The sequence below is a fragment of the Rhinopithecus bieti genome, unplaced genomic scaffold (genome assembly GCF_001698545.2).
Source record: "Rhinopithecus bieti isolate Rb0 unplaced genomic scaffold, ASM169854v2 scaffold_9997, whole genome shotgun sequence".
Classification (NCBI taxonomy): domain Eukaryota; kingdom Metazoa; phylum Chordata; class Mammalia; order Primates; family Cercopithecidae; genus Rhinopithecus; species Rhinopithecus bieti.
The window spans coordinates 1,919,483-1,942,701 of record NW_016806398.1 but is presented as its reverse complement, the minus strand read 5'-3'; the positions used below and the strand labels follow the sequence as shown (position 1 = coordinate 1,942,701).

General features: G+C 45.9%; 1 protein-coding gene across 12 annotated transcripts in view; it reads left to right on the top strand.

Annotated features, from left to right (window-relative positions):
- Positions 1 to 23,219, top strand: part of ZNF618 (zinc finger protein 618) — an 85,857-nt gene that overhangs the window by 50,513 nt on the left and 12,125 nt on the right. For 4 of the 12 annotated variants that reach the window (XM_017875943.1, XM_017875941.1, XM_017875939.1 and 1 more), the window contains 4 exons: positions 8,817 to 9,056; positions 13,179 to 13,262; positions 15,503 to 15,547; positions 16,599 to 16,676. In XM_017875943.1, coding sequence (XP_017731432.1) covers positions 8,817 to 9,056; positions 13,179 to 13,262; positions 15,503 to 15,547; positions 16,599 to 16,676 — 447 coding nt within the window. The remainder of the gene's footprint in view (positions 1 to 8,816; positions 9,057 to 13,178; positions 13,263 to 15,502; positions 15,548 to 16,598; positions 16,677 to 23,219) is intronic. The other 8 variants (XM_017875944.1, XM_017875942.1, XM_017875940.1 and 5 more) reach the window with 7 other exon arrangements.

Here is a 23,219-nt window from a genome sequence, read left to right as displayed (position 1 = left end):
CTTTCAGAAGCCTTATAATTTTAGCTTTTTCATTTAAGTCTATGATATATTAAGTTAATTTTTCAAATGATGTGAGGTATGAGTTGAGATTCATTTTATTCCATACAGATACCTGGTTATTGCAACACCGTGTGTTGAATGGATTATCTTTTCATATTCCTTTGCACTGGTACTTTTGTGGAAAGTTATTTGAATGTATAAGTGTAAGTATTTTTCTCTGCTGTTGGTCTGTTTATCTTTATGCCTATTCCACATGATCTTACTTACTGAAAGCTTTCTAGTAAGTCTCAAATCAGCTACTCTTAATTTTTTAATGTTGTTATTTTTCAAGACTATTTGGCTATTCTAAGAACTTTATTCTTCCGTATTCATGTTAGAGTCTTCTCTAATTTCTGCCAAAAAAATGCGACTTGGAGTTTGTTTGGGATTATATTGAATCTATAGATCGATTTGGGGAGAATTATCATTACAATAATATTGGGTCTCCCAATCCATGAACATGGTATATTTCCCCACGTATCTAGGGCTTGTTTAGTTTCTCTCAGCAGCAGTTTGTACTTTTCAGAGAAGTCTTGCACATATTTCATTCCGTATCTCCAAGTGTTTCATGGTTTGTGACACTACTGTGACTTTTAATTTTCCAATTGTCTATTGCTATTGCATATAAAAAAACTATCTTTGTGTATTGAATTTGTATATTGCAAATTTGCTAAATTTACTTATTAGTTCTAATAGATTTTTTGTAGATTCTCTTAGGATTTTCTTTTACATATTGATGTCATCCACAAATAAAGACAGCTTTATTTCTTTCCTTGCAATCTGTATTCTTTTTATTTTTTTTCTTCCTCACTGTTCTGATTAGGTCTCTCCAGTACAATGTTGAATAGAAGAAATCAGTGAATATTTTTGCCATGTTTCCAATCACAGAGTTCAGTTTTTCATTGTTAAGCACTGTGTTAGCTAAAGTAGTTTTTTATAGATGCCCTTTATCAGTTGATCTAGTTACCACAGGCTTATAGTTTATTAGAAGTTTTTCTTATAAATTGATGTTGCATGTTTTTTTCCTCCATCTTTTGAGGTGATTCTATGGATTCTTATATTCTCTTTTGTTAGTACTGGTGAATTACATAGACTTAAAAAAATTCACCATTCCTATACTTTATTAAAACACATTAAGCATATCAGAAATTCAAACTGTAAAATGAACTGAAGAAAGTTATAACCTGGGGATGATTATTCTTTGCCAGATAAAATGGCTTCCTTCTTTGAAGCTTCTGGTTTTTTTTTTTTTTTTTGATAGGATATATTTAAGGTGTATAACTTGATTATTTCATGTGTATACATTGTGGAATAACCCCACAATCAAGTTCTTGCATAGGCATCTAAATTACTTAAAGATCCAAGGTTAGTTTATACAGTAATTTGTTTTTAGGAACATGTTTTCCTCTCACTTCTATCTAAAATTCCTCAGGATTTTACTTGCTTTTGATATCATTCCCAAAACTGTCTCCTCAAGGGCAGGGAACTACAGTCCTAGGATTAGCAGAATGCCCCATATTTAATCAGTGGTGTGTTAACGAAGGTCATAATTAAGAAAATGAATATTTCTGGTAAAGTTTTTAAGAAAATATTGATTGAAGTACATTGTCATACAATAAAGTGCCTGTTATTTAAAGTGTACAGTTTGAGAAGTTTTGACCTATGCATGCACCCATGAAACGGTCACCACAATCTAATTAACATGCCCATCCCCTCCAAACATTTTCTCATGCCCTTTTGTAATTTGCTTACCACTTCCCCATCCCAAGGCAAACACTAATCTGCTTCCTATTACTGTAAATTAGTTTGCATTTCCTAGAATTTTACATATATGGAATCTTGCAGTATCTAAGTATGTATTTTTGAGGGGAGAGGTCTGGCTTCTTTCACTCTGCATAATTATTTTGAGATTCATCTATGCTTACATGTATCAGTAGTTCATTCTCTTTTAATTGATGATGAGTAGTATTCCATTTCCAGATACACATGCTACAATCACTTTGTTCACTTATGGGTGGATATTTGGAGTATTGCTGGTTAGAGTTCTGGAGCTAATATAAATAAGGCAGTTATGAACATTTGCGTACAAGCCTTTGTGAGGACAAATTATTTATTTCTCTTGGGTAAATACGTAAGAATGGAATGGATGGATCATATGATAGATGGTTGTTTAACTTTTAACAACAGCCAAATTGTTTTCCAAAGTAGTTGTGCCGTTTTACTTTCCAACCAGCGGTACAATTTTCTTTTCTTGTAATGTTCTTGTCTCATTGAGTATCAGAGTAATACTGGCCTCATAGAATTGGGAAGAGTACTCCCTCCTCTTCAATTTTCTGAAGAGTTTATATAGAATTGGTATTATTTTACATAAGTATTCTATACAATTCAACAGTTAAGCCATCGAGCCTGAAATTTTCTTTGTAGGAAGGATTATTTAGAAATATATTCCATTTCCAAATATTTGGGAATTATCCAGATTTTTTGTTGTTATTGACTTCTAACTTAATTCCATTGTGGTCAGAGAACATATTCTGCATTTTCCAATCTTTAAAATTTATTGAGATAAGTTTTATGACCAGCCTATGGTCTCTTCTGCTGTGTGTTTCACGTCCACTTGACAAAAAAAAAAAAAAAGATGTATCTCGTAGTGTCAGTTAGGCTAAGTTGGTTGATAATGTTCACATCTCTATACTCTTTCCTAATTTTTTTTTTAAATTAGTTTGTCTTACCAAGTTCTGACAGAGAAGCATCAAAATTCTCAACTCCAATGGTGGATTTGTCTGTTTCCCCTTTTAGGTTTGTCAGTCTTCGATTTATGTAATTTGAACCTTTGTTATTAGGTACACAAAGTTAGCATCATTATACCTTGATGAATTGACCCTTTATAAAGTAGTGCAATGCCATTCCATATCTCTGGTAATGCCTGTTGTCCTGAAATTTCCTTTGTCGGTTGCTGTAAGCCATGACAGCTTTCCTAGGATTAGTATTTGTGTATCTCTAGTATTAGTATATCTCTTTTCATCATTTTCTTTTAATCTACCTTTATCTTTGTATTTGAAGTATGTGTATATAATTGGTTCTTATGCCTTTCTTTATCCAGCCTGGTAATCCCTGCCTTTTAATTGAAATGTTTAATTCATTTACATTTAATATACTATATTAATATGGTTAGATTTAAGTTTACTATCTTGTATTTTTTCTATTTGTCCCATTTGTTCTTGTTCATTTTTTTCTTATTTTCATGCCTTCTTTAGTATTAATCAAGTATTTTTTTAAAAATGCCTCTTAGCTTTCTAGCCATAACTCTTTTTCTTTAGTGGTTTCTCTATGATTTATAATATACATGTTTAATATGTTACAGAGCACCATAAATTTGTATCATAACACATTACATATAATATAAAGCCTTACAATGGTATACTTCCCATTTACTGCCCTCCTGTTCTTTGTGCTATTTTTATCATACATTTATGCCTACATATATTATAAACCCAACAATTACTCTTTCAGCTTTAATAGTAATTTGTTAAAGTAACAGAGAAATTAGAAAATGCCTTTTATATTTACTTACATATTTTCCATTTTCTTTGCTTTTCTTTCCTTTGTGTACATCTGAATTCCATCTATCATCATTTTCTTTAATTCTTGAAGAACTTCCTTTAATATTTCTTATATTGTAGGTCTATTGGTGAAAGATTCTCTCAACTGAAGATGTTTTTATTTCACATCTTTTTTTGAAGGATTTTTTTTCTGGATATGGAATTCTAGACTGATAATTTTTTTAATGTTTAAAAATATCTTTCCTTTGTCTTCTAGCTTAAGTTGTTTCTGATGAAAAGTCAGAGATCATTCTGATTGTTATTCATCTATATTTAGTGTATCTTTTTTCTCTGGATGCTTTTAAGTATTTCTGGGGTTACTAATTTTTAGCAATTTCATTATTTGTGTTTATCCTGTTTGAGATTCATTGAGCTTCTTGGATCATGAATGTACATTTTTCATCAAATTTGGAACATTCTCAGCCAGTATTTCTTCAAATATTTTTCTTTCCTAATCTCTCTTTTCTCTCTTGTTGAGACTTTAATTACATAGATGTTTGATAATCAATAATGCTTACAGATCAGCTGAAGCTCTGTTCATTTTTTCAGCCTTGTTTTCCCTCTGTGCTTCAGTTTGAATAGATTCTATTGCTCCATCTTCAAGTTCACTGATCTTCTCTTCTGTGGTGTCTAACCTGCTTTATTAGAAAAATCTATTAAGTGAACTTTTATTTCAGCTATCATATTTTTCATCTAAGTTTCATTTGGTTTCTTTTATAATTTTATTTCTCTTCATTATTTTCATCTTCCCTATCATTTCTGTATGTTTCTGTTAACTGGTTTTTCTCTTGATTACTGGTCACATTTTCCTGTGTTGCCTGGAAAATAATTGTTTCTTCCATGCTGCATCCTGAGAATACTGTGTTGTTGATTTGATTTTGTCTTCCTTTGAAAAGAGTTTTGTTGTGGCAGGTGGTTAATTACAAATCAACTCAATACTTCAAAAGCTGGTTTTTAAGCTGTGTTAGGGCAGGTCTAGAATAGTTCTTATTCTGGGGTTAGAGCAGCTCTTCTAAGGCGTGGCCTTTCTGGCCATTTCTTAGCTGAATGCCTGAAGTATTGAGCAAGGTCTCTCCTCTCTGGCAGGGGGAAACTCCAAAATATCTCCTACTCTTGTGTGACTTTTGAATCTTCACTTACTTCACAGCCCCCACCCCCACCCCCCATTAGCTATTTTTTGCTAGGCTTTGCAGAGACTCACTCTGCACAAATACAGTTTGGTACTCAGCCAGATTTCACGGGGGCCCATCTGCACATTTCTGGAGTTCTTTTTTGTTGCACAATTCTCTCTTCTTTGTTAATTTGCCATGCAAATTCTAGCCACCTCAAAAGCCCTGAACTCAGATCACTGTCTCCTTCGTTCACTGAGATGTTTGGGCTCCACCTTTCTCTGCCCTGGTCCAGAGGAGCTCTCCAGGCAGAGAGCTAGAGTGACCATGGGGCTCACATCATGTTTTCTGTCCTGAATCACAGCTCTGCACCACCTTTGTCCAACTTTATAGTTGAATATGGCAGGAGGCTAGTCTTGTACCAGTTACTCCATCATGGCCAGAAGTGTGAGTTCTCCAGTTCTCTTTCTAAGATGAAGATCCACAAGGAGGGGTTCCCTGGTTGACTCCTCTTGAATCTCATCTCCCATTCATCTCCACCTCCAGCCTTTGAGCCCATGATTCCATTTGCCTCCAATGCAGTTTCATCCTCCTGTACCTCGTGGAAGTTTCAGGGAAACCCCCTGGTCTCTCCATCCCTTGATTGTGTGGTTGCTTTTCTTGAATCCTTGCATTCTCTGAATTATTTTGCTCCTTGCATTCTCTAAATTTTTTTGGCCCAGTTAAATTTTCAGCTTTCTGGAAAGGAGACCACAGTGCTGTGTTATTTTTTAGATACCTCCTGTGTGTAGATACCGCATGTGTGTTTCCTCCAGGGGAAATCAGCCAGTCTGTCTGAGACTCTTTCATTCTTTCTCAGGAAGAGCTCAGGTAGGAATTCCAGCATGACAGTGTTCCCTGTGAGGTCAACAGAGGGGCACACTGTTAAGTAGAATGAGTCAGGAGCCTGGGACATTGATCCTGGCCCAGCCCAACCCACCCTGTGACCCAGAATTGATAGCCATACCTCTCTGAGCCTTAGTAGCCCCATCTGCCTCATACCCTTGGGACCACTGGGAGGATAACATGTCAGATAGCTTCATGGAACCATTATGTGCCCTCATTGGGATCCCATCTTCAATGTACTCTTCTTCGGCAGTTCTGACTTTAAATTTTCTGGCCGCTCATGCATTGATACACAGATTCCACAATGTCTCTTGAGCACTGTGTATCAGGGAACTGCCAGACACCCTGTGCATGGCGGGCAAGGCTGGCAGATTTCCTACTCTCTTGGAGCATACACGCTAATAGGGAGAGAGCCATGGATCAGAGGTCATCCTGTGTGTCATTATTGATAGTGATCGGTCCTTGGAAGGGAAGACAAGAGGGGACCGACAAATAAATGGTCCCAGGTGGGGAGGTTTCGGGAGGCAGACTCCCTAAGGAAGAGATCTTTAAATATAGTATGTAGGACCATCAGTCAAAAGTTGGAGGGAAGAATGTTCGAGGCAGAGGGAATAGCGTGCACAAAGGCTATGAGCTTGAAAGAGAAAGGATATTGTAGGATATGAGAAGGCAAGGAGCTCAGTGACCTGCGAGGAAGCTGGAGAGGGGAGCGGGTCTCAAGCAGGGTGATCGGAGCACACAGGTGATACCCTCAGGCCTATGATACTATGTGCTTTATGCATGTTCCTGAGCTCCCTGCCACAGGGAAAAAAGGGGGCTCTCTCCCTCAGAATGCCAGGATCTTTACAGCAGGAATTGTAGACTCTGTAGCAGGCCGATCCAGAGGGGCTCCTAGAGTCATTCTGCAGGGATGGAGCCTGAGGTTTCAAAGGGAAAGCAGCTTGATTAGGCTGTCACTCAGAAACTCTGTTCCTGTGTGGGTCACTGCCATGGAGAGCGGAGGAGTGCATGACCTTGTGCCAAAGACATCCTTGTACAGCCGGCAGACTTGAGCCCTGTCTCATCTCAGCAGTAACTTTGTGTGTTGCCATCAACAAACTTATGATGTCTGTGGCCAGAATAAGCCTTTGGGTCTTGGGTTTTTTTTAATCTCTGAAAAATACCAGTAATAGCTGCTTACATTTGAAGAGCAGTTTATCATTCAGGATGCTTCTGAGACTTTCTTGGATTCCCACAAAGTCCCTGTGAGGCTGGTTATGCAGAGAGGGTCATCCCAGTGTTGGTGGAGTCGAGGGGGGAAAACAAAGGCCAAGATAGGGGAGGTGTCGTCTCCAAGATTGCGGAGGCCGAGGGTTACAGAGCTGGGCTTCAGAGGTGGATTTGCCTCACTCCAGACTCAAGGCTGATTCCATTACAGTGAATCACCAGCTGTGGCCCCCAAACTCCACCTCGCACAGGAAACCAGCAGAGATATTAGAAATGGACTCCGGGTGCCTGTTGCAACATTGAATGTGTCGGTTCATTCTGTGGCAAAAAAAAAAAAAAAAAAAATTGGAAACTATGAGACAAGCAGTCCCCTGGTGGGACTCAGGGGCCTCTGAGGCCCTCAGCTCAGAAAGAGGGATGGAGAGTGGGAGAGAAGGTGTACAAGTGTCCTTTGCCACCCAGACCGACCTGTCAGTTCCTGATTCAGAAAGAGAGTCCTGAGAGTGGCAGCTCAGGTTGCAAGGGACAAAAGTGTTTTCCGCAGACTGAGGCCTTGGGATTTGTTTCTGGGCTGGAGTGGGCAGATGAGGGCTTGTGTAAGTGAGGCATGACTAAAGAGCTCCCCTGCTCCTGGCATCTGGCCACCACTGTAGGCGAGGAGTGGGTGACCCTCCACGGGAGAGAACAGGCACCCCCAGTCCTCACAGCTCACCCCATGCACCAGCGTGGTAAATGAAGGACCATAGAGTGGCTTTTTCTTTTTGCCACTCAGTTCCTCTGTGACCTTGGACAAGGCCCTGCATCCTGCTTCTTTGGGCCTGAGCTTTGCCATCTGTGCCAGGAATGAGCAGAGGTGGCGGGCCAGGGGGCCCTTTCATTTGAGCTCTGCAAACGGCTCAGGACGGACGCTGTCCTAGGAGCAGGGAGATAATGAGGCCTGCCTCCACCTGCTTGGGCCAGGGGGGCAACAGCCAGGTCCTTCTCTAGGCAGGTCAGGACTGTGGCCAGGCACTGAGTCAAGACAGTACCCTCTGGTGTTACTAATTCCTGGGGGTTTTATGAGCCTCTGGTCAGTACCAAAGGGCCCCCCCTTCCTCTTGCTGCCTAGCCCCCTTCCTACCCCTCAGGGAGAGTTGCGGATTTTGCATGATCTCTGAAGGAGAAGACCACTGCCCCCTCCTCTTTCATTTTTATGGTGGAAGTGTGGCCAGGTTCAGGGGTTGGCCACCACTGCTAAGGGTTCAGGGGAGGGTAAATGAGGCTGACTGATGCTCCCCCAAGACCACCAGAGGTGGAAACTGCTTGAGAGTCAGCCCCTGGTTCTCAGTGACTCCAGCTTCTACAGAATTTTCAGGTGAGGGAGACAGGGGACCTGGGTCATGGTGATGCAGGGTTCCCCAGATAGCATCCGAGAATTGCTATGCTTATTTCAGTTAAAGCGTCAGGTGTTGGGTCGAGCAGCATCCCCCGAGAGCAACAGTTCCCACTCAGTGCCCACAAGGTGCCACAGAGCCCCTTGCCCTAAAACCTTGGAGGCACCATCAGGCCCCTCTGCCTTGCCCCAGCCCTGGCACATCCCTGCCTGTGTGCTTCCTATTGTAACTTCCAAGCCAGCCTTCCTTTAATGGAAAAGGAGCTTAGAAACCAACATTCCAGAAGATGCACTTGGACCTGGGTTAACCAATTCAGATGCCCTAAGAGTCGGTCAGTCCGGAGACTGGGCTGGTCAAGGGTTATGGGTGACCTACACAGTAGGCAGGTTGGTGGCCACCAGATAACTAAGCATGAGCTAACAAAAGGTTCCAGACTCCTGGACTTTCTCTGGCTCTAAGTTAAGTGAGAATCCTTGTTCTCTGTGGCACAAGAAGAGGTTGGGCAGAGAGAGTCCCAACCCTGGACTGTGGGGCTGGTGGCCTGAGAGGCCACTCACTCTGCCAGCTGGGAGGGCCCTCGGGGACTGAGAGCGTGACCCTCTCAGGTACTGCCCCCGGGTGGGAGCCACCAGATGATCCAGACACGGGCTCTGAGTGTTCACATCCAGAGGTCTCCCCATCTCCACGCTTCGTGGCAGCGAAGACCCAGACGAACCAGTCGGGGAAAAAAGCTCCGGCCTCCGTGGTCCGATGTGCCACCCTCTTACACCGCACCCCTCCAGCCACCCAAACCCAGACGTTTCGCACTCCAAATTCGGGATCTCCGGCAAGCAAGGCAACCGCAGGTACCAATGGCCTATGTGACCCCCACACTTTCTCCACCCCTGCCCTTCTCACCACCTGCCACAGCTGTGCCTGGGGTTGCTGTTCCCTTGCAAGAGTGAGAGTGGCAGTCCCATAGTGATCTGGGACAAATCTGAGTCCCAGCTCTGCCTCTGGCTGGCTCTGTGACCATGGCAAGCCACCTGACATTTCTGAGCCAAGTCTTCTCACCTTAAATCAGAGGGTTGTACAAGGAGGTTTGCAAACTTTTTTTTTTAAGTAGTAGAATTTTTTTTTCCCAAATCATGGCCAAGGGGCCTGTTTTATTTGACATTCTTCACAAGGTTTAAAAATTTTTTGAGTTAGTTGCCAGCTTTTGAGCATCAAATTTTATGTAAAACTTTTGATTTCTACCTGACATTGAAAAGTCAGATCTGGCAGTCCCGGACTCACTTTTCTACAGGGCAACAATTGGCTGCTTCCTTGAATAGAGTGTATGCTCTCCACTTCGCCACATCCCCACCACTCTCTACTGCCTCCCCAACACAATGGCCATGTGGCAGGTGTTATTTCTCATTGTGATCACAGTGTTGTCTGTCTTACATCCAACCCAGTTCATCTGTTTCTGTTGCCTGCCTGGACCCTGTTGGCATGAGTGTGCATTTCCCACCTTTCAGAAAACTTAATTTAAAAAAAAAATTGTTTCAACAAGGATCTGCTCTCAACAAAGCAGGATAAGCCGAATGGTCGACCTAGATCTCCGGTCTCTTGCCCTTCCCTTCTGTGGCACTACCCATGAAACTCCTCCATGAGATACAAGCCCAGCAGGAAATGAGTGGATGCCACCATTTCCTCAGTTCACACTGCAAAGGACTCTGGCTCCAGAGGGGTAAACAGACAGTAAAAAGTTCCGAGAAGTTATTTCCTCCAGGAAAACTGGCCAGACACACTGTGTGCTGAGGACCAGCAGTTAGGAATTCTTAGATTCACGCTTGGATGGAACCAGCCCTGGGCCACCTGCTGGGACTTGGGGGTTGTAGGGCAGAGTGATGATGTGGTGCTTCTGTCACTGTGGTCCCTTCAGTTGTCCTCAGGAGATAAAAGTCATTTCTTAAATAAATAGATGATCAAGGTGAGAACTCATGTAAAGGAACCACTTGGTTCATTCGGTGACTGACATCCCAGCGGAGTGATTAAGCCGTGCTTTCCTTAATTCCTTAGTTCAGGAGGCTAATTTTGGGCAAGGGTGTGATTCTTTGAAGATATGTTTATTGTGCTTAGATCTCCCAAAAAGAGAGTAGTCAATCAGCCTTGAAGGTCATGGTTTTTCAGGTACCGTGCTGAGAAAAGCCAGTAGCCATTGTGTTTTTCAACAGTAGCGTAAATTAGTTAGAAGCAGATTGGTCATCACAGTCTTATTGGTGATAGATATTGGCTCCACTAAATGATGGAATCATGGCTTTCAAATCTTGCTTTCTCTCTTGCACTTTGTGGCTGGGAGTTTTTGTGCCTGCGGTTTCTGCAGAGGGCGGCCCACAGGGTGTGGTACGTGGTCGGTCTCCAGCTTCAGTGTCTCTGAGTAGGCATTCAGCAAGCTATGGGACAGGCCTCAGGCTGCCTTCATGTGCCTTGGAAGACTTGTGGGTGGGGGTCACCTCTGGATTCACCAGCTGGGCAGGTCCGAGGGCATCCGGTTGGGAGCAGGAGCCTGCATGGGAGGTAAGATAGTGTGTGGTTGAGGAAGAAACTGTCAGTCACCTCCTCGTCCTGGAATAAGTGGCCCTTCGTGTGTGTATGGGCATGTCCCTGTGTGGGATTTCACCTCTGGTACTGCACATTGATTTTTCAGCCAGAGGTACTTGTGGCAAGGAAAGCTATTCAAAATGTGCATTATCAGCCGAGCAGTGTAAGAGTTTGCAACCTCAATTGTGGTAAGTTCTACCAGCATGCTGGTCAGAAGTCCTCCATAGATGAGTACCAGTCACCCGACGTACACAAGGATGAAGATGGGGTAGGCAGTCACTTCCCTACCCTAGGCCTTTTTCAAAAGGAAGCACCTGCCCCCAAAGTGAAGTCTGATTCTGCCATCTGGGAGGGTTAGGAGCACATCCAACCCCAGGAACTTGACAATCTCACTCTTTCCTCTGTTTTTTTCACCTGTGAAATGGGAAAGACAGTGCAGCCCTCACAAGGCTCTTGGGAGAATTAGAGGGACCGTGGATGTAAAGTATCTGGTCCAGTGCCTGGTACATAGGAGGCACTCAGCAAACAAGAGCCCCCCACCCCACTTTCCCTAGACTGAGAACAGAGGGACCTTCTGTGCCAATTTGTAGATGCTCCCTGGGATTGTCAGCCCAGGCATTTCACAGACACATTTTGAAGGTAGGGTCGTCCTTGTAATGTGAGCTGCAGCCTCTGCAGGAAGGAGCCTGTGTTGGGAGACATTGTTACAGTGGGATGACAGGGGTCAGGGGGATGTGGGAATTGGGTGGGGCCTGCAGGCGCTGCCTCTGGCTTCCTTTCCCATCATCCCCGTGACCATCTGCAACCCTGGTGCCCACAAACTAAGTACTTGCTCTTCCGGAGCAGGGTGGACCAGGTGAGAGTGGTGTTTCCCAAAGTGCATTCTCAAGATCACCAATTTTGTGAGATATTTCAGAATCTAATGTTTTAAAAATGGGGTTCTGTGGGAACCCCTCTTATGTTTGGGGAAGGCTGGGTTAAGTAAACCTAAATGGGTCTCTTTCCGGGCAGACTTCTAGGAGCCTTTGATATCTTTGGGCAAATTGTTTCTCCTTAAGAAATGGACTGCGTCCTCTCTGGTCTCGGGTGCAGAAGCGAGATGACGAAGGGAACGTCATCGTTTGGAAAGCGTCGCAAATAAGACGCACACCATTGTGCCGCCGCTGTGGCTCTAAGGCCTACCACCTTCAGAAGTCGACTGCTGGCCAAATGTGGCCTACCCTGCCAAGCGCAAGAGAAAGTATAACTGGAGCTGGCCAAGGCTAAAAGACGCAAATACCACGGAACTGGTCGGAATGAGGACACCTAAAAATTGTTTTTTTTTTTCTATACCGCCAGATTCAGGCATGGATTCCGTGAAGGAACAACACCTAAACCCAAATGAGGGCAGCTGTTGCAGCATCCAGTTCATCTTAAGATGGCAGCGCATTAGTCATGCCAATAAATGTTCTGCGTTTTAAAAAATAAAAAATAAAAAAAATTAAAAAAAATAAAAAAAAAAAAAAAAAAAAAAAGAAATGGACTGCGTCAGCTGCGCATCCCAAATTGACTTCTTCCCTGAGGTCTTTATCTCTTGGATCATCTGGCATCCCCCTCATGCCAAGAGCACCTTGGAAAAACTGGGCTGTCTTCCAACTCGGATCATCTGTTTCAATACCTTCTGCAGGTGGGGGTGGGGGATAAACTCATGGTTTTCCACCTGGTTGGACCCTATCTCTGCATTGCAGGGTTTCCAGAGAGTGTGCTGGGAGAGGGCAGGCCACTCAGGTAGATGGCAGCCTGTAAGCAGAGACACCCCAGTAGTCACTCAGAGAGAACCCATCCCTTCCGCTGGGTGAACACCAACCAGACTTTGCCTGGGTTTGGCCTCTGGGGGTGTGGGGCTGCCCCGGCTCTCCCTGTCACGCAGTCTGTTCCAGGATGCCCTCCCTGTCACGAGGCACCACCTAGCTGATGGAGCTGGAATCACCAGAAAACATGCTGTCATCATCTCTACCCTTTGGTGGGGCCCGTGGCAGCAGAATCTGACAGGGAGTGGTGGGTGGTAGATCTAATGACTTGGTGTCAGAATTGTGGCTCTCTGGGAGCCAAAGATGGGAGACTCAGGCCCATTTGCCATCTGCTCTCCAGCTGGATTTCATCTGTGTGTTTAGGTGCATGTCACCCCCCCCCCAACCCTGTGCCTGGGCCTCCTGGGCACTGCCAGGAGGGTCTCTTGCGGCCCTGCCAAGGGACTAGGCCAGTCAGAGGAGCCTGGGGAGGTCTGACTTGGGCTCTCGGAGCCCTTTTGAGAGCTGGTTGACCCAGCAGAGTCCTTGGCCTTCACCCACCCTACCCCTCCCTTGAGACCTAGTGCTGACCAATCACCATTGTGTTCTTTCTCTCTCCTGTCCCCCACCCAGCAGAAAGTGCTTTCAGTCGGAGAGTAGAAGGCAAAGCACAAAACCACTTTGAAGAGACGAACAGCAGTTCACAGAACTCCAGCGGTGAGTGTGCCCCTTGACAGCCATCCTGTGCGGCAGCTGCCAGCTTCGCCTGCTCCCCCCTGGCAGCCGCGGCAGCACCCTGTGGGCTGGGGTCTTTGTGGTGCATGATGGATCTTGTTGGGAGGAGGCTGGCAGTAGGGAATTAGAGGGAGACTGCAGAGGCAGGAGGGGCCTTTTCTTCCATGGACATTCCTCTGAGCCTTGGGCATCAATGGGCAGTGCCTCCTCTCTGTCTCCCCCATGGAGAGAGCAGCACCCCTCCCCATAGCCTGCGGCATCAACTCAGCTGACCCCAGATGGTTGGGCCTGAGAGAGCCACTGCTATATGTTTAGGGTAGACGTCTCAGCCAGTTTGTTTACAGGAGAAGCAAAGAAAGTACAGTAGAGAGAGCTCTAAGAGACTGGGCGCCGTGGCTCATGCCTGTAATCCCAGCACTTTGGGAGACCAAGGTGGGTGGGTCACTTGAGGTCAGGAGTTAGAGATCAACCTGGCCAACATGGTGAAACCCCACCTCTACTAAAAATCCTCAGGAGGCTGAGGCAGGAGAATCGCTTGAACCCAGGGGACAGAGGTTAGAGTGGTTAGAGTGGTCTCTGGCGCCCCCTGATGGCCTGCCTCATGCAGGACCGCGACAAAGCCCTAGAATGTCCAGAGCAGCAACCAAGGGGCCTCTCCCACCAGACCCAGGGTCAGCCTGTGGGGGCCCTGGCTGGTCACCAGCAGCCTCTGTCCGAGCAGAACACAGCAAGCTAGTCTGTAGCCTGAGAGGTAGGGCAGGAGGGGAGAGGAATTCTCACACTGTGGTTAGATTAGGGGAAGGCACCCACTCACTTTCTTGCATGGTTGAAGTTTAATTCACTACATATTAGGTGTCAGCCTGTACCAGGCACTGGGCTGGGCACTGCCTGGGTGTGGACAGGTGACGAACACATCACAACCGTTAGGGACCCTCTGAGACAGCCAGGAGCCCAGACTTGAGTGTGGAGGCATCTGCCTAGTAACAGGAGCTCCACTTCGGGCTCTTACTCACATGTGAACCCAACTCCACCACTTGCTAACTAGTGACTTAGGCTAGTCTCTGAATCCCTCCTTTGCTGTAAAGTGGCTTGACAAACACACATAGCCCCGTGGTGGTTGTAAACATTCAGTGAGTGCCTGGCACAGATTACATACTCAGATGTTAGGGTTTTTTGGTGGTGATAGTTGATCATTTTAATTTTTTAAGTAAACCAAGTGATTTGATGACTGCTCTGTGGAAGGAAATGAGGTTTTGAACAAAGTAATCTACACAACCTCTCCAAGAGGTGGGCCTGTAAGGGATGGAGTGACTTGCCCAAGGCCACATAGGAATAAGTAGCAGCGCTGGGCTGGAACCAAGGTCTCCGGGTGTGCCCTGTGCTCCCAGCCAAGCCATGCTGCACCCTCTGTGCATCCCCTGCCCCCAGAACTAATATTCACAATCGGGAGTGATAGTGCAAGCACTGCTGCTGTTGCTGTTGGCAGTCGCCATTTATTGAGCGCTTACTGTGTGCCTGGCATGTGTTCAGAGCTTTATATGTCTTATCTGTCTTCCTCCTTACCACAGCCCTATGCGGGTCAATGTTATTGTTATCCCCACTTTTTGGAGTGGGAAACTGAGGCTCAGGAAAGGTAGATTGCTGCCCCGGGTCCCCCAGATTATAAGTGGTGGAGCCAGGATTCCCCATCTAGTCCATCTGGCCCCACTGTGCTGCCTGCTGCGTTTGAGACTTGCCAACCTCTGGCAGTGCCAAGAAGTGAGGGAGAGATGCCAGCCAGCAGGAGCCCTCCAAAGCACAGCCGCTTTCGGTGGCTGCTCTGGTGTTTGGTACCAAACATCCCCACCCTGGTGCCAGAACCTAGAAGGAGCTGCCAGCTCCCTGTCCCGAAGTGAGCTGCCGTGCAAGGATGTCTTGTCACCGGTACTCATGTGGCCTCACTTTTTCAGAGTGAAGGGTGTCCTGGAGGGATGGCAGTGACTTGTCTTGCCCTGCCTGGTGGCCCCAGCACCCACAGTAAATAAACCTTGATCCTCTGAAAGGCATGGCCTCTGTGTCAAGCCTCCCTGCAACCCCACCCCAGATTGTAAGCCTGCCCCTCAGATGCTCCCTGCTCCTCTGAAAGCCCCATCTGGCTCACTGGTTATTAAGAATAAAAATTATGACGATCAGCACAGAACAGCAGAACTAGAAGAGATGGCTAAACTGTTTCTCTTTTGCAGAAACTGCAAGTCCCCTGATTTCCAACCCTTTCCCTCTCCTACAGAGTAAGTGATGGTCCTGTTGGGGGGCTGGAGAGGGCAAGGCAGGGCAGGGCAGGGAAGGAACTCAGCCAGCCACGTGCTCCTGGAACCTCGAGGCTGTGTGAGATGGGCCCTGGGCTGCCCTCCCGGGCAGACCCGGCAGCTGGTGGAGGCAGGCCGAGGTCTAGCCCTGGGCGGGTGGAGCAGTTTGGATGGAGTGGGGCAGAGCCCTAACCAGCAGCAACCTTGGCTCTGCTGCCCCAGCCCTGGCAGGAGCTCAGGCCTTCCCATTCACGGTCATCGGGCAGCCTCAGGACACCTCTTCTGAGCCCCATTGCAGCCCTCGTTTTTCTTCTTTTCCTTGCTCTTCTTCCCACCTGTCTTTCTTTTTCCTCTTCCTTCTCTCCTTCTCCCTCTTCTCTGCCAGGCACTGGCATGAGTGCTGAGAGCAGAGAGCTGAGTGATCCAGGCCCCTGCGCCCCTTGCACCTGTTCCTACGTGTGCCCTCCCTCACTCCTCTCTCCCTCTCCTCCTCCCTTTCCCCATCGGATCCCCACTTCCTCGTGCTACTCTGTGGCTTTTTCCACTTCTTACCCTTTTCCTTCTTGCTTCCCTTATGTCTGTTACCTTGGTTCTTGTTCATTCATACATTCATTCATTTGTTCACTTGGCAAATAGTGACCTCATGTGGTTCCACAGAGAGAGCTGGGGTGTGACACCATGAGACTCGGTCTCTGCCCTGAGAGGGCTGTTGGTCTGTTGATGTTGATGTTGTCGCCCCTACCCCCATCTCAAGTGTGCAGAACAGTGGCTGGCACGCAGTAAGCACTCAATAAATAGCTGCTCAGTTGAGCTAATGGTCTCTCTCTGCATGGCTTTCTCTCTCCATCGTTCCTTCCCCCAGCCTCTCCCTCATGGGTCTAGTGACAGGGGAGGCAGGCAGGCTGGGCCTGGAGCCCTGAGCACAGAGACCCAGTGTGTGTTTGGGTTCCAACTTGCAAAGCTGCCTGCAGCCCAGCAGAAGGTGTCTGCGTTGGTTCCACTCCTCACACGGCTGCCTCATGTCTCCCTCCAGAACCCTACACCTGTGGTGCCTGTGGGATCCAGTTCCAGTTCTACAACAACCTGTTGGAGCACATGCAATCCCATGCGGGTAAGGGGCCCAGCTGCCCACCAGGGATACAGCTCCTCTCCCCGTCCCCTTCCTCAGTTCCTGCAAACGGAAGAGATAGTTAGGGCCTGATCTGAGGCCCCTGGGGAAGACCGCTCTTTCCTGGAAAAAATGGTCATAGGACATGGAATCTGCTTGCAGGGAGCCCCAGTCAGTCAGTTATTAACACAGGCTGGTCTGTGCTCTGCAGGCGGGGGCGGTGGGGAGGCAGCACAGGCTCTGTGGGAACACAGAGAGATGAGACAGAGTTGAAAAGACTTCTGGAGGTGGTGGCCTCTTGGCTGGGCCTAAAGGCCAAGTAGGAGCTAGCCTGGAAGCGAAATGTGCAGGTGGAAATGGAACATGGTTTGAGATCAAGATGAGCAGAGGCAGAAGGTGGGGATGGAGAGACATGCAGCCCAAGGCAAACTGGGCTAAGGCCCGCCTCAGAGCAGAGTCTCATTCACTAACACCCTATGTCCCAGAATGCAGTTGCACCCAAACTTGAGGACACGTCAGAATCACCAGGAGGGCTGGCTGGAGCACAGATTTCTAGGCTCCATTGTGAATTTCTGATTCTGTAGGTCTGCAGAGGTGGGGACTAAGATTTTCGTTTTTGGTAAGTCTTAAGACAGTGCTGATGCTACTGGTTCAGGGACTAACCCTTTGAGAACCACTGCTCTAGAGCTACAGGTGCAGTCATCTGCTCTCCAGGCAACCTTTTTATTATATTTCACCACAGCATAACACAAGTCTCAGGGAGATACTGTTTGCTGGAGTAAGTCAGTAATTCCACATTCTCAGTGGTTACACATACAGATCATTTACTTCTTACTCACATTATAGCCTAATGCACATGACCTTGTTGGGTGGCTTCCACATGGTGATTCAGGGATCAAGGCTCTTTTTTCTTGTGGCTCCATCCTCTAGATCTTCAGCGTCCTCTCTCTTTGTGGATGGAGAGAGAGGCTATGGAGCAGGCACACTTCTTTACCGTTCAGACCACAAATGACACCTGTAGATGCTCAAATTCCAGTGTGGAGAATTAGTCATATGACCAGCCTGAATCCATGAGTGGAAGCATGTCCAGAGCCACTGTCCCAGCACAGCTGGACACTCTGCAAAGGGAAGCATGAGTCTGGGGAGGCAGCTAGCTGTCCCTCCACCCCTTTCCCCAGAGGAATTCTCTAGAGGCATAAGAAATAATGGGTGAGAAGTACCTGACATATAATGGGGTTCAGTAATTGGTAGCTGCTGTTATTTCACCTGTTATTGTTATTGTACAAATCTTTCACATCATCTCCCAGGTCTGGCCTGACTAGCATAGAGTATTACAGTACTAGAATCTCTTTTGGGCTAAGTACTGTTCTGTTAGTCTAGTCTCTGTCATTCACTCATTCATCCAGCATATATTAATTGGGTATCTGCTGTATACTAGGCATAAAATCACATGATCTTTTGGGGGAGCCTATTATTTATTTCTAATGAACTTAAAATCAAGACAGAGCTCTGGAGTTGCAGCCAAGGCACTTGCCTCAGAGACCTGCTCTAACTGGTGTGTCTGGGTACTGTTTGACCTCCTGCAGGAAGCTGTGTCTCCATCTCTAAAGGGCCTGAAAATCCCCTGTCTCCAGCAACCTACCCCACACCACGCTTGCCACCCGCTGCTTTCCTTTGTTGTCAGCCGTGCCTCACCAGGGAAGGCCTTGAATGCCAGCTCAAGGTGTTTAGACCCCATGGGGAAGCAGGACCCCTGGGCTAGGGACAGCAGTTGGCAGGCCGCTTGGGAACCGCTGCCTGAACATATCACTTGGTCCTGAGACTCCCACAGCACAGCCTCCTGCACTCTTCCTCTGAAGCCTCGGCACTCTACCCGCGCCCTGCCAGCTTCTGGAAGCTGAGCTGTGATTAGGGAAGAGCCTGGGTGCCAGTGCTTTCCCATCCCTGGAGGCCATTAAAATGCAAATCAGGGCTGAGCCTTGAGGTGGCCCCACCTCTCCCAAGCATCTTGACTTGTTTTCGGAGTGGAGCCCCGGGCTGCTTTGTTCTGGTTCAGCGCAGCCAGAGAATGCCTGGCCGGCAATCAAGCGCAAAGCCAGGCTGAATCCCAGCCACCCTGAATCGGGATTAAAGGCTTGGCTCCATAGAGAGAAATTAAGCATCATGAGCTGCGCAGTTCACAGCGCTGCCGATAAGGAGGATCAGCCTTGAATAACACCAATCTCATTATGGGGCTGCTGAATGGCACAGGGTAATTCCCGCTAATAAACTTCCTTTCTGTGCCATAGGAAAACCTGTCGTGCCTTGGTGACGTTGGAGAAGCGTGCTTTGGCAGTAATAATACCAAAGATAGCTAAAATTTTGCGAGTGCTTTCTATGCGTCACTTATGGTACTGAGAGCTTTACACAGGTTATTTCATCAGATCTTCCTGATTAGGTAGTTGACATTTTCATCCCCATTATGCAGATGATGAAACCGAGGCTCAAAGAACATAATCACTGGTCCAAAGTTGCACAGCTCCTGAAAAAAAGCATCCAATAGCATTTGAGCTTTTACTTGGTGCCAGGCCTTGTTCTCAGACTTTTACTCATTTAATTCTCAGAACAACCCTCAGAGTTAAGTGTCCATAACAGCTCTGCTTCATAGCTGACGAAACGGAGGCACAAATTGGTTAAGTAACTTGTCCAAGGCTATGCAGTCACAGTGGCAGGCTATGGATAGGATTCCAGCTCTCGCAGTGAACTCCAGAGCCCACGCTCTCAACACCCACCCTGTGCACCCTCAGGTAGACCCTGATGGAAGATTAGTAGAGATGGAAGCCCTCTCAGAGGTCATCTCTTTCAGCCTCCTCATTAAAGTACAGCCAGGAAGACCACAGCTAAGAGGGATTGGGAGACTTGACAGACAGCAAGCAAGCTGGCAGCTCATGAGTTTAGGATTTTGGAGGTGACCACACCTGGTTCGTTCGTTCCTTCCTTCCTTCCTTCCTTCCTTCCTTCCTTCCTTCCTTCTTTTCCTGGTTCCTTCCTTTCTTCCTTTCCTGGTTTCTTCCTTTCCTGGTTCCTTCCTTTCTTCGTTTCCTGGTTCCTTCCTTTCTTCCTTTCCTGGTTTCTTCCTTTCCTGGTTTCTTCCTTTCTTTCTTTCCTGGTTTCTTTCTTTCTTTCTTGGTTTCTTTGTTTCTTTCTTTCTTTCCTGGTTTCTTTCTGTCTTTCTTTCCTGGTTTCTGTCTTTCCTGGTTTCTTTCTTTCGTTTCTTTGTTTTGTTTTGTTTTTTGTTTTTGTTTTTTTGTTTTTTCTCTGAGACAGAGTCTTGCTCTGTCGCCCAGGCTGGAGCACAGTGGCACAATCTCAGCTGTATACCTGCAACCTCCACCTTCTGGACTCAAGCGATTCTTGTGCCTCAGCCTCCCTAGTAGCTGGGATTACAGGTGTGCACCACCATACCCAGCTAATTTTTGTAGTTTTAGTAGAGACAGGGTTTCACCATGTTGGCCAGGCTGGTCTTGAACTCCTGGCCTCAAGTGATCTGCCCAGCTCAGCCCCACAAAGCACTGGGATTACAGGCGTAGGCCACCGTGCCTAGCACTACACCTAGTTTCTAATCCCTTTGAGCCACTTCACCTCCCTGGACTTCAGTTCTTCTGTCTGTGAAGTGGGTTTACTGGTGTTCTCAGCAGGGCTGGGTTGAGGGTTCCAGAGATGACAGATGTAGAGTATCAAGGGCCGTGGCACATTCTAAGACCCGACAACCGCAGATGCCTCTTTTTCCATCCCTGTCAGAAATACCGGCTTTCTCCTGCCTGCAGTGGTCTCTCTCTGGGAAGCAACCTTTATTCCAGCTTTGCATCCAGCACTTTACAAATGTACATGTGGGGGGAGCGGGAGGACACACAGGATAGCCACACTGAAGCAACCTTATTTTCATCTCAAGCTGTAAATCAAGGCTTTCACAGAGCTTTTAACTCATTTGTGTCAGGAGTGCTACCTGTGGCATATGGAGAAGAAAAAGTCTTAAATCAACCAATATTTTACATTGTTATTTAATGCAAGTTGAAGAATCTCAATTCTAAGTCCCACGGAAGGGCAGAGAGTAAGAGTCATTCCTGCAGCTTACCCTGCCTGCCCTGGCAGTTTGGATGGAAGAGAGAAAACTGAGACCCAGAGAGCTGAAGTAGCAAATTCAGTGTCACACCATGGCAGAACTGGGTTCAGATCCAGGGTTTTCACATCCCTGCACTGTAGTGGAGAAAGTAAGAAAGGCTACTTGTTTTCATGGGAAACTGTGTTTCGTCTTTGTGAATGTAAAGTCTGTCTATGAAAAGAAATGCATTCTCTGCATTGGGAAAATGCAGAGAGGTTAGAAAATGAAGAATCAGCCGTAATGTCACTATTCAAAGCTAATCGCTGTTACCAACTTCATAGGTTTCTTTACAGTTTATTTTAAAATCGGATTTACAGAGATATAATTTACTGGACAAATAAAATTTCCCAATTTGAAGAGTACAGTTTGATTGGTTTGGACAAATGTATGCTGTTGTTTAACTACCATCACTATCAAAATATATCACTTTGGCTGGGCATGGTGGCCCACACCTGTAATCCCAACACTTTGGGAAGCTAAGGAGGGAGGATTGCTTGATGCCAGGAATTTGAGACCAGTCCCTGCACAGGGACAACAAAGCATGACCCTGTCTCTAAAAAAATAAAAAAATTAAAATTAAAAAAATGTGGAGCTGGTGCAGTGGTTCACACCTGTCATCCCAACACTTTGGGAAGCTGAGGCAGGAAGATTGCTTGAGGCCAGGAGTTTTGAGACCAGCCCTGGTCACCATAGCAACACTGTCTCTACTGAAGATTTAAAAATTAGCCATGCATGGTAGCATGCCCCTGTAGTCCCAGCTACTTAGGAGGCTCAGGTGGGAGGATCACTTGAGCCTGGAAGATTGAGGCTGCAGTGAGCTATGATGGTGCCACTGCACTCCAGCCTGGGGTGACAGAGCAAGACCCTGTCTCTAAAATATAAAAATAATGTTACCATCAACCCAGAAAGTTTCTTCATGCCTCTTTGCAGTCATTCCCTTTCTCCTACCCTAGCTACTGGCAACTAACACCTGCTTTCTTTCATTGTAGTTTTGCCTTTAGTGGATTTTATTACATATGGAGTTCTACGGTATTTAGCCTCTTGTGTCTAACTTCTTTCACTTAGCATACTTTTGAGGTTTGTCCATGTTCTGTGTTATCAATAATTCCTTTATTTTGCTGAGTTGTATTTCATTGTCTAAATATATCACAATTTGTTTATCCATTCACCAACTGACGGTCATTTAGATCTCCAGTTTGGGGCTACTATGAATCATGCTGCTGTGAACATTCATGTACAAGTCATGCACATGTGTAGACACATGTTTTTAACTCTCTTGGATATATACCTGAAAGTGGAGATACTGAGCTGTAAGGTAATTCTGTTTAATCCTGTGAGGAATTGCCAGATTGTTTCCTAAAGTAGCTGCACCATTTTTACATTTCTACCAGCAGTGTATGAAGATTCTAATTTCTCTATATCCCTGTCTACACCTTTTATCATCTTCCTTCTTGATAATAGCCATCCTAGTGCATGTGAAATGGCATTTCATTGTGGTTTTGATTTACGTTTTTCTGACAGCTAATAATGTTGAGCATCTGTTCCTGTGCTCATTGACCACATTGGCAAAGGATCTGAATAAACATTTCTCCAAAGAAGATATACCCAGTAATGGGATTGCTGGATGAAATGGTAGATCTACTTTTAGGTCTTTAAGGAACCTCCATGCTGTTTTCCATAGTGGTTGTGCAAGTAAAAGTGTTCCCTTTCCACCACATCCCTGCCAACATCTATTATTTTTTGATTTTTAAGTTATGGCCATTCTTGCAGGAGTAAGGTGGTACTGCACTGTGGCTTTGATTTGCATTTCCCTGATAATTAGTGATGTTGAGCTTTTTTTCATATGTTTGTTGGTCATTCATTTATCTTCTTTTGAGAATTATTCATATCCTTAGGCCACTTTTTGATGGAATTGTTTAGTTTTTTCTTGCTGATTTGTTTGAATTCCTCATAGATTCTGGATATTAGTCCTTTGTCAGATGCATTTGCAAAGATTTTATCCCAGTCTATGGGTTATCTGTTTACTCTGCTGATTATTTCTTTTGCTGTGCAGAAGCTTTTGTGTTTAAGTCCCATCTATCTATCTTTGTTTTTTGTGCATTTGCTTTTGTGTTCTTGGTCATGAAGTCTTTGCCTAAGCCAATGTCTAGAAGCGGTTTTCCGATTTTCTAGAATTTTTATGGTTTCGGGCCTTAGATTTAAGTCTTTGATCCATCTTGAGTTGATTTTTTGTGTAAGGTGAGAGATGAGGATCCAGTTTTATTCTTCTGCATGTGGCTAGCCAATTATCCCAGCACCATTGAATAGGGTGTCCTTTCCTCACTTTATGTTTTTGTTTGCTTTGTCGAAGATCAGTTGGCTGTATTTCGCTTTATTTCTGGATTCTCTATTCTGTTCTACTGGTC